The sequence below is a fragment of the Cephus cinctus genome, unplaced genomic scaffold, assembly GCF_000341935.2.
Source record: "Cephus cinctus unplaced genomic scaffold, Ccin1 Ccin1_scaffold0189, whole genome shotgun sequence".
In the NCBI taxonomy this organism is placed as follows: Eukaryota; Metazoa; Arthropoda; class Insecta; order Hymenoptera; family Cephidae; genus Cephus; species Cephus cinctus.
Genome location: NW_014332911.1, coordinates 209,113 through 220,518, shown reverse-complemented (window position 1 = coordinate 220,518; position 11,406 = coordinate 209,113). Strand labels below are relative to the sequence as shown.

General features: G+C 49.3%; 1 protein-coding gene across 12 annotated transcripts in view; it reads left to right on the top strand.

Annotated features, from left to right (window-relative positions):
* The window catches only part of LOC107264682 (trichohyalin), a 37,338-nt gene that overhangs the window by 8,014 nt on the left and 17,918 nt on the right, over window positions 1-11,406 (top strand). For 9 of the 12 annotated variants that reach the window (XM_025081895.1, XM_025081894.1, XM_025081897.1 and 6 more), the window contains exon 3: window positions 5,764-5,839. In XM_025081895.1, coding sequence (XP_024937663.1) covers window positions 5,764-5,839 — 76 coding nt within the window. Of the gene's footprint in view, window positions 1-2,656; window positions 2,763-5,763; window positions 5,840-11,406 lie in introns of those variants that run through there. The other 3 variants (XM_025081899.1, XM_025081900.1, XM_025081898.1) reach the window with 2 other exon arrangements.

Here is an 11,406-nt window from a genome sequence, read left to right as displayed (position 1 = left end):
CGTATGTTCCACAGTGCTATGCGGTAATTCGAACTGATCCCTTAATTTCATGGATTCGGTTAGCACCCAGAGCGAGACTGAACATAGCAATATAGGGGTGCATCGGAAGCCAATTAATATCTCCTTCGTCCCCACGTCTCTCGTACCTTGTCGTACCTTGTCACTCGAATGTCTACTATACATAGAGTTACCATTCCAGTCGACCTACACGTAGCTGCCTGCTCCCCCGTTCCGACGTTCCAGCATTCCAGCGTTCCAGGGTTTCATCACTCTGCCATCACCCCGAATATTCCGGCAGCCAGCACTGTGCCGTACCCGCACAGTTATGATCTTATGATATATCTAGCTGATCTCCTATGAACACTTCGCTACCCCCTGCATGCACAATGCAAACCGTCTCCATTATGTAAAGGATGCTAAAGTTCCAACTTATACAACGGCTCAATGTTATGGGTATCTTAGAAATGTCACGTGACGTCAAATACCATTATTTCCTCTTGACGAATCCCGTTAGGCGGAATTTTCCAATGTTTTGTGATCGCGGCTACAAGGCACAAATTTTAAAGCCACTTCTGCTAAAGGTACAACGCAGGCATCCTGCTATCAATAGTAAAGTTTGAAAAATCCAAATGACTGGAGGATGTACAGTTAGACGAAGCAGGCAGGAGGAGAATACGGTGTACGATTCGTCGTGCATCAAAAGACCCGAAGAGACGACGAGAAGGAAGAATGGAGACTCGCCTCTCTCTCTCTCTCTCTCTCTCTCTTGGTTGCAGCAGTGCGCTCAGGAGTCGGAAGAGCCAGGGAGACCAGGGAGACCAGGGAGACCAGGGAGACCATCTCTCTCCTTTGTCCTTCCAAACCGACTGGACCGCGAGAGACCCAATGGCTTCGGAATGGGGACTGAATGGGCTCGAGTACTATACCTACATGCGTATATACGCTCTGGTTGGTCAAGGTCGCTTCTCGACCTCGATTCTTCCGGTCTCTCGACAGGACGATCGCACGACGCACGACGCACGAGTCTCATTCTTATCGAGTGTTATTCGTTAAGGATTTAAAAAACTGTGCCAAGTGTCCGGAAAAGGACTCGAGGTGGAGAGGTCAGCACAGGACCTTGAACCGGGAATCCCTGAGGCACTTGGAACCGGTGCTTCCTCTACGTATAGATATATAAGCGCGCGACTTGTGCTCATCTGTGTATGGAGGCACGCGTAACGTTTCTCGCGCCTTTAAAAAAAGATGCAGGAGAAAGGCGGCGGCAGGGGGAGGGGCAGGCGCAAGATTACATCGAGGATAGGGGGATAGGGGGATAGGGGGAAGATTTGAATCTTGTAGGACCCCGCGGGCCTCTTCTGCGCGACATTGGAATTACCATTGGGCCCGTAAGGCCGTAACGTCCGTAACGTCCGTAACGTCCATAACGTCCATAACGTCCATAACAGTGCCTTAACGGGCAGTTTATTCTTCTGCCGAACGGGAGACGGCTGAAGGATCCGCAGTTTCACGTGGGTGGATTTATTTATCGTTTGGCTTCTCGCTCTGTAAGAGAAGCACGCGCTGGTAGGTACCCTGCTATACCTGTTTACCAACCGAGTGCGCTCGAATAAAAAAGGAGCCGGCTCCACGTGTTTGGCAGAAACGAATGTTTTTCTGCTTTCAGAAATTTACCATAAATATGTATGATCGTCCGACATAACTTTAACGCGTTTCGAATTCTCTTCTCCCGTCTACTTTTTGTCTTCTGCTCCCTCGTTCCCACTCTCTCTCTCTCTCACCCCCCCCCTCCCTCCCAAAAGATCTCTTATGTACTATCATTAATCCCGTCAGCAAAATTACATATGAATCTAATATTTGAAAGTTTGCTGTCACTGTTTACGAAATATTGTAAAGCAAAGAGAAAAAATAATTTAAATTTAGTTTTATATTTGTCACAGTACGCAGGAGAGGGAGAGAGAGCAGCGTAGGAAAATGTTTGTCCCGTTCTCCCTATTGCATTAGTATCAACCGTGCAGTACGTGATTCCGCGATCAATCCCATCGAGAGTTGACTCTCTTTGTGAAAGTCGAAAATTATTGTGAACGGCTGCGCGTTGGAAATCTATTCAAGAGGAATATTCCGTTCTTTTGCCTTTTTTTTGTTACTTTTTTATTTGTCCTTCCATTCCACGTCGTCCCCCTTTGACGCTCTCCACTCATTTCCCCGCTATACTGTTTGATCATGACAGAGTGCTCTCTCAAAACCCAAGCAATAATCTGAGTCGTGACCTTCGCATCCACATGGCTACCAATCCCATGTCCTCTGGCTGTGTGCTTTCTTTTTCCTTCTCTTCCTCCATTCTTCCCTTTTCTCTCTTTCTCCTCCATCCCAATTCCGAAAGAAGCATTTACATAAATTACAATATAAATGCTCGCGAGAGGCCGCGACTAAAAATCGTGCTTCAGGTCATTGACCCCCCGGTCGCTGGTTTTTTCTGCACTTGTTAGATTTTCTACGTACAGATGTGCATCACAAGTCGGCAGGCCGACAAGTACAGCTTGGAAACAAAAGGAAATCGATCCCAACGGAACGATGGCGAGGGAGGAGAGGGTGGAGAGGGACGCCAGCCGCTAGACTCCAGAGCGCCAGAGCCCGTTGACGTTGCTCCCAGTGCGCGTAAAAATGCGAAAGATGTGGCTGCATCCAGCATCCAGCAGCATCCATCGCGGAGGACTACTCCACTCGCGTTCTTTCTAATCTCTAACCTGCAGCTGTACCTCTAAGTAAGCAGAGGATCTTCGAGCGAAAGCGGCTTTCACGCGACTCGGCGTTCATGCACGTACTTATGTACTTGCACACCCGCTCGGCTGCGTCCCTGTGTTCCAGTATAGCTGGTACAACTGGTACAGCTGGTACAGCTGGTTCCGCGGTCTCAACTTTTTGCAAAATTCCCCATCAGTCGAGAGAGTCAATCGCGATCGAGCTAAAAGGACTGGGACACATTTGAATTCGTCTTGCTGCTGTTCTTGGTTCTCGATCTCTCGATCTCTCGACATGTTCGCAATTGGGATTTCGAATGAAATGTCGGCGAGTGCGAAGAAAGCGGGGAAAGAGATACGCACGTGCGTATGTACTCCTTTCGCACACTCGGCCATCGACGCGAGTGTCAAGTTAGCATCTCATGTGGAGGCATCCCAAAGTAAAACTACAGTTCCCTTCGCATCCAGCAGAGTCTGATAGTTCCTGATGGGTTTTAACAATAGGTCTGATCAGTTAGCTAAAAAAAAACGGCATTTATAAAAATGAGATGCTAACCTCCCGTCCAGCATCCCACATGCGAAAATGTGTTTAAACAGTAATGAATTTTATGGATTTTAACGACCTCCATCCCATCGACGCTTCCTCCCCCTCCTACCAGCATGGACAGGTAATTAACGGATTACACGATTCGTGAAAATTACTGCGCACTGCGTCCGACCCATGAGCCACTTTTACCGGATGTGGCTGCCCGTCAGAGGAGCACAGCCCGTGCAAGCTGTCGCCAGACGTGCGGGAAGAGTCTGTGCAGACGTATGACGAAGCCACAGGTCCACGGAACACGGAACGCGGACCACGGGGCATCAGGCTCTCGGGGATTTTACTTGGACGCAGCATGCGGCACCCTTTCTCCAGAGACTGGAGCGAGCGTTGGCGCCAGCGTTAGCCTGCAATTTGCCTTACGCAATTCACCAGGGACTCTCCATACAGTCAACGTTCAACGTACAATGCACAAGAAATCCTTTGGCCGCACTCGTAAGGAATCCTCCGCGCTATTAGAACGTCCGTTGCGATACATCGGGTACAGAGCTGTAGAGCGAATTGAACTGCCGTCAACGCGGTTAATTGGTCAGTATAGGTACATGATTGGTCGCTATGGAAACGAACAGTTGGACTCTGTAAGCCGACAGTCGGAAGCTCTTCGATCGATTTGGTCGATTTGGTCGATCCATTGCTTTCGCTCTGGCATTCCACGTGAGCGGACTTCTCGTTTTCTAGAGTAAAAACTTTAATTCGACGAACATTCTAATTGTTTGTCGAAAAGACGTGAACGCGTAACCGAGACTTCGGCGCCAATGGAGGTCAAAGACGAAGATCCGATTGGGTCCATGGATCATCTGGCATCTGGCATCTCGCGTTGTAGAACGTAGCCGCGACTTCTAGTTCCTTCTGACTAGACGCTCTTACAATTGGAAGTGGGACAACTGAAAGAGCGTCGACTCAGTGGTCCATTGCAGATACAGCATGAAGGATGGATGATGGTGATGGAGTCTTGTCTTTGGCGCTGGTTATCATATTTGGCGCAAGAGGAGCGCCTTCTTAGTTCAGGAGATTTTTTTTTTTTTTTTTCTTATCAAAAGACTGTCGATCCGCACGAGGAGTCGCTTGGAATTCCCAATCCCATCGTCCACGATGTCCTACGTGGTTTGGCAGGATTTCGTAGGCTTAGCTGAGAATGGACCAGTCTAGCAATAAAAACGTAGAGAGTCCACCGAAGCGTGCCATCTTTTATTCAAGAATGCAACCACACTGGGAACCCAGGGATGCTCGATCAGATTCCGAGGGTGAACTTTATCGAAAGACTCCCTGCGCGGGAAAATCCTCAAGAGAGCGACAGTGTCGGCCGCAATACTTTTCCAAAGTCCCTTTGTCCTGAGAGAGGTTATCGATGATATGTAGAATGTACCTGAGCGTCGTTAATGGTGTCCAGCTTGCCAGCGCAGTGCGGTCAGGTAAGAGAGGAGAAGAGTTGGCGGCGCCTGATCAGATAGCAGACGAGATAGCACACTATGAAGCAACCGAGACGCCAAGGCGTCGCCCGGTGCGTCCTTTTCGCACAGCACCAGTGGGAGCGAGACGGCAATACGGTCCCTCATTCGCACTCGGGAGCTGAATCGAGCATCTTCTTCTCCTATGCTGTCGCTCAGGCTAACTAGGCGTTAATGCGAGAGAGATAGATAGATAGATAGATAGATAGATATATATATATATATATATATATATAGAGAGAGAGAGAGAGAGAGAGAGAGAGAGAGAGAGAACAAGTGTCCAGACATTTACTGTTCATAGCGAGTGGAGAAAAAGATGCCCCACCAAGCTCCCGAGTGCGACTGAGAATCAGGGACCGTAGCGCCGTCTCGCTCGCACTCATGCTGAGCGACGCTTTGGTTTCTCGCTCTCTGTGTTGCTCGCACGTATCCAGGCACGTCGACAGTCACCGCTCACTCTCCTCCCTTACCCTCACAGCGCCCTGCGTCCACAAGCTGGATGCCATAAATGATGCTGCGTGTACAAGAGAGGCAACAGAGGTAGCAATAGAAAGCATCTCTCTTTCTCTCTCCCTCTCTCTCTGTGTTTCTTTTTGTCTCTCGTGCTTCATCGAATTGCACACAGACCCAAAGTCTGCCGCAAGCGTGCACCTCGTAGCGAGTGGAGCAGCAGGGAATATGTTAATTGGCAGGAATCTTGAGGCTGCTCATGATATCGCGCTGCTTCGTACGTCTCTACTACGCTATTGAGAATAATAATCTGGTTGTTAACCTACGCCATTTTGAATTCCACAAAGCGGGCGACTCCATGTCAAAGCTGGAACGTCGAGTCTCGCGAGTCCTCGTTGCCCGTATATATAGATATAAACTATGCCAGCCTGTCCTTGCGACTTCCTGGATCGTTCCGAGTCTCCTTTGCTTATCGCTTCCATTTCTTGCCTCTCTTCCCTCTCGAATGTATTATCTATTCTGATTTTAGAATATTCTGGACAAGTTCAACCCTGGCGCGAGGCAGCTGATCAATGCGGGCAAGGCGTACCTCAAGGCACTGCACGGTGAGTCGACTCAATTCTTATCCCGTTACCACGTGTACTCGTTCGCAACGATTTCCATCATATTTACCTAACAAGACAACGTTACTCTACGTTTACCGCATTTACCGGATTTCTACTATTCTTTCCCCCTCTCCCCCTTCCCCCATCTCGAAGCAATCTTCCACCCCTGTCGGCGGACAAATAGACATTTTATCGCGCTACTTCATTCGAGCTGCCCTCAGCTCTATTGTAAAGTGCAGAAACAAACCCCCCCCCCTGCCATTCTCATCCAATTACCGCTTGTTTATTCCATCGTTGCGTCCCTCGTTTCCTCCTGCCTTTCGCTCGCATCCCTGACTCCCTGCAGCACATCCGCAGCAATAGCAGCAGCTTCGTCCTCCTTTACTTGCGCTTTTACTCCGGACGAAAGAGAAGAAAGAAAGGAACTGGACGAAGATGGCGAGTCTTCTTCCCCTTATTTCCTTTATTTCCCTCCTCTTTCATTTCGACCTCCTTTCAGCCCTCGTATTTCCTTTTCGACAATCGACGATATCCTCCACAGCACGCGACACGTGCGACGTGCGCAATTTTACAATACAAGAGTGCTTTCTCTCTCAGCAGCTACTTTCATTTCCGGTAATACTCGAAATCTCTCGCGATTTTACTTATTGCACTCGGAATTCCTTGTCTGCACGCATGTTGACGCAACTGCCTATGAAGTGAAAAAGAAATGTAATATGGCGGCTGGAAATGAATGATTAACGTGCCCAGCGAAGTGTCCCTGCAGCGTTGGAGCTGTTAAGCGTGACTGGTGGTACTCGAGTAGGCGAACACGTGGCCTAGCATAGCTGTAGGTAACTTCATGGGAAATATAGGAGGAAGAAGACTACACAGGCACGCAAGGCGCACAGGCGCCTGCGCTAAAGTCCCTCCTCTTCGAAGGTTCAAAGGGTTCGAAAGGTTGATCGAGAGAAGGCAGGCGACGCGTCAGAGGTGTCAGAGGTGTCAGAAGTGTCAGGAACACCCGCAGCTACAGCGCCTAACAATTATCAACACCGACAACAACCAAACTCTGTAATTACCTGATTACCTTCGATGCGTAAAGCTGCGAGTCTCTTGGTACTAACCAGAGTTACGAAAGGTATTGTAGAAACACGTATTCTAATCCTGCAATGCATCACGGGAAATGTCTCGAGCGACGGCGCCGCCACCAGTGTGCGATAACTTTGAGTATGTCCCATACCGAGTGAGACGCCTGAAGCTACCGAGTCGAAGAGCAAATTTACCCTCGTAATATTACCGATCATTAAATATTTTGACAGTTTCAACATGTGTCAGAAAATTCGACGATAACCCAAAAATCCAGAGTTAGGTTATAGGAAAAGTTCACATCCATCGAAAGAATTATTCTTCCGTATGATAGGTATTGTATATAATACATGTATGTATATAGTAAGTACGAAAGATTCAACCCCAGAGTATTCCAGAGTCACGGATAAGGACCAAATCTCAAAATGGACTGAACGACGAAAGCAAATAGATGCGTATTCGTTTGTACGTTATATATTTTCTCCTCAGAACGTCGACTCCGATTGCGATCCTTTTCGTTGCTGCACCCGAGCGAATTCCCGGTCCTTTTCTCTTGAAATAAAGTAATACTCGCGTCGTGCACAAGTGTCCTGGAATTCCAAGCAAGCGATTCGCCGGCGGTCGACTTGTAGGGGAAGATGACGAGCAGGACGAGCAGGACGAGCAGGACGAGCGGCACTTGGCCAAGTGAAAATAATTGAATCGTACGTGGCGTCGGCATCCTGTCGCGCTGTCCCCTCGGGAATAAAGTTTACGTCTCCTACCCTCCCCGGAGGGTAGTATCGCCCTTGCCGCGAACAACCTCCATTTTCTCCCATTTAATTTTGTCCGTTCAAATGTTCCTCCAAGGAAATCGAAACTCGATGGTCGGAGCACCTACCGGTATCTATAATACTATCTAACCCTAATGTCGAGCAATTACGTATGATGAACGTTGGTCACACTGATATTTCCCTAACGGTTGCGTGATTCCCACACGTTGTTAGATATACCTTCTATATTCTCTGGGCAGCAGCCACAGCCAGGTTGTAGGGAAGAAATGGGGATGACTCAGGAGGAGGGCCGCTGCCAACCCGAGTAGAATTTACACGAGATGCGCGCGTGTGCCATTCCGAAGAATTTATTTTCCAGAATGTTGATGTTACGTGAGGGCTCGGCCTACTCACCCTTGCTAGGATCCCGTGGCATTACTCCTTGCACCCCCTTACAAATAGAATGGGGGAAAATACGCGCGTGCCCTTACTTTATCTCCTCGTCTCTTTCCTTCTTGTTTTTTTTTTATTGACTCCAGCATCCTTGCGCCCCCTTGCCCTTTACTTATTTTTGCCGCTTATCTTGTTCTTCTCGATGCGCCATGAGATTTAGCCGTGGTTTGCGTTGCCGAATATGGGAATCCTGATCGCGACTCAGTCAGCGGTTGTCATGTCGATGATTTGCTTTGAAAATTCATGTAGAGAAAGTGAGAGAGTGAGAGAGAGAGAGAGAGAGAGAGAGAGAGAGAGAGAGCCCAAAAGAAAAGAACGATGGTGACCCGCGTGGGTGTTTCCCCGATATTGGTCCATCGGGAAGGGATGATCGGCCGATTCCCCTATTCAAGGATCCAACCCATGAGATTTTCCAGCTCCACTATACTGTTCGCCGGGCAACTAAGCCAGGCGAAGACCATCCCTTGCATTTCCAGACGTGCTGGCATTCCTGCCGCCGCGACGACACTATCGTACGCGCGACTCGTGCGGTGGGCTAACCCCTATATTAAAACTACCATCAACCCCCTGCGTTCGTGTCGGGTTAAATCTTTCCACCCCTTGCCAACGGAGCTGACTTATAGATCGCACATGATCCGCGTGACAAAGTTCGCCCGGCGGAGAGTTTATTAAGGGTTCGTCCTGAGCTTCCTGCGAGTCTCCTCCTTCCTCTCTCTTGCTCTCTCTCTCTCTCTCTCTCTCTCTCTCTCTCTCTCTCTCTCCCCCCCTCTCTCTCTCTCTCTCTCTTTCACCCCTTGGTGCCAGATCCCCACGTAATATAATACTTGGTGGAGAGGCGTGAACCCCCCAGTACTCCATGGAGCACTCGACTCTTCCAGCTGCCTGAAGGGATGGACCAGGTGAGGCTGGAGGGACGGAGAAATTATAACTATTACACTCGAGTAAATTATTCTTCTTCTTCCGTAATCGGGTCAAAGTGCAATCGAAGAACAGCGAACCCTGCGGGCGGGTTAGGAAGTTTCATGCAAATAGGAAGCAAAGGCGTCATTGGGTAAAATTGAAGAAGATGGATGTACTTGTTAAACAATCAGGCCACAACTTACTTCTGGATAAAGGATTCCGAGGGTTGAGACGGAGACGGTTGAAACGTGCAGACAAGGGCCGACAAGGGCCGACACAATCGCTGGAATCAATGAAGAGAGGCAGACGGGATTAATGAGAAATTGACGCGAGTCGACGAGAGGAGCGAGTAGTAATAAGGGATGTTTCGAAGGAAGTTGTGTGTGTGGGGGAGAGAGAGAGGGAAAAGTCTCGAGAGCTTCATTGATACGAGGCAGGGCTACATTTCTCGCGATTCCCCGTGAGAAATGCAGCTCGTTACGAAGGCCCCTTGAATACATCGACGAGTCGAATTATCCCATTTACCGCCGTTGGTTGAGACTTGGCCGACTCGAATCTCTTTTCCATCCCTTATACTCCGCCTACTTCTACTCCCATTCCCCTGCAGCCCAACTCCGTGTCTATTGATTTTCATAAGACTGCGAATTTGCCCCTGCTTCCGGTCCCTGGTAGAGCGAGTGCCAGTGCGACTGGCCGACCGACTCAACTTTTTACAAGAAGAAGAAAAACACTAAGAGAACGGAGGGAAAGTCGACCGGATGCGAAGTAGGAATCGCAGCGTCTACGTAGTTTGAGCCATTGAAACTATTGCAGCTTCCGTGCGTCCACGTGCAGGTTCAGTAGTTTAGTAATTTAATAAAAAAGAGAGAGAGAGAGAGACGATGACTGTGGATGATCTCGTGTAAGTGCGAAATAGGCCCAACCCCTGACGAAGAGGGCGGCCTCCATTTGGCTTCGAAGTTTTCTTATGCTCTCGGACTTCCTTTCCTCTCACGCACAACCCCCATTCGAAGGCAAACCCGAACGGGGTAATCTTGGTCTTGCTCGGCAGTTCCAACCGTTACAGCTTAATGCAGGAAAGGCCAATGGGTCTGACTGCATTGGAACGCCTCCCGATGCTGCTCCCGACTACGTGGAGTGAGAGAGCCTAAAGGGATGACAGTGCACATTCGATGTGCAATCTTCAAAAGTGCATTGCCCTGCGCAGGAGGCAAGATGGCCGCGAATGACGCAACGAAATCAGGAGGACTTCAGATTGACTTTCGCTGCCTGATCATTCCTCCTCCCTGCGGATCTCAACGTGCTCCAGTTCCTTGAGATCTTGCAAGTCTGGGAAGAGGGAAGAGGAAGTGTAGGGGGAAGAAAGTTCGGTGCATCCCAGCCGAACCCTTCGCACTGCCTGGCGCAGCTGCACTCCTTCTCTGGTGGTCCATCCTCTCACTCCGTCCGCGAGCGTTGCATTCCTTGGTACACTCCCACTTTTCACCCGACTAAACGTCGAGTTTCGCGCTCGAGAGGAGTCTCTCGCAGCATCCTTGGGGGTAGCAGGCATTTATATTTCATTCGTGGCTCGCGAGGCACAGAATGTGAAATGCTGGAAAAACGGGGCGGTGCAATGCCGAGGAAGAATACGAAATGCGAGAAAGCGAGAACGGGAACTGAAGAGAAAAGAGGAAATGGGAAAAAGAATATAGACTAAAAAATGGGCAGTGCGTCTCGGTTAGTGCACTTTGCATTACGTGCTACGTATAAGGGATACTTTTCAGAGGCACAGAGATCCTCTTTAGTATACCGATCCCTCCTAAGGGATGTAAACAGCTCTCCCGGGAGACACGACAGGTATGGAGTAGAGCAACCTACGTGCCGGAAAATGTGAAAGACAGGAGCTCGAGCCACGTAAAGGCCAGTCGAAAGGGGCTGGCTGCAATCCCTCCTCACCAATCTCCTTTCTCTCGTGCTCGCCACGAAAAAAAAACTGAAGGCTCAACAAACTCATTAAGCCATCGAAAGCTTTTCTTACTTTGCTCGAACGGCGCCTCGAACTTTGCCTCCTCTTTAGTACAGCGAGGGCTGCCAACCCCCGGATGCCTTTCGTTCTCCTCCGTTCTGGAAACTCGCAGCACGTATCACGCAAACATCCTACATTTACGCGGACTGTACGATCAGCGTCAACCATTGACACCGTGTTCGTCCCTTAATTCATCTGATTCATCTGATTCATCTAATTCATCTGTAGTGCCGGTGCAGGGTGGGTATATGGGAATGGAGGTAAATGGTATAATCTCTCCAAGGCCTAATTAACTCTCTGCGGTAAATCGGATTAATGCAATCAGTGTAATCCCCATCCGATGTAGACTGGACCCGTCGAGATACACGCCCCCCCCCCCCCCCCGG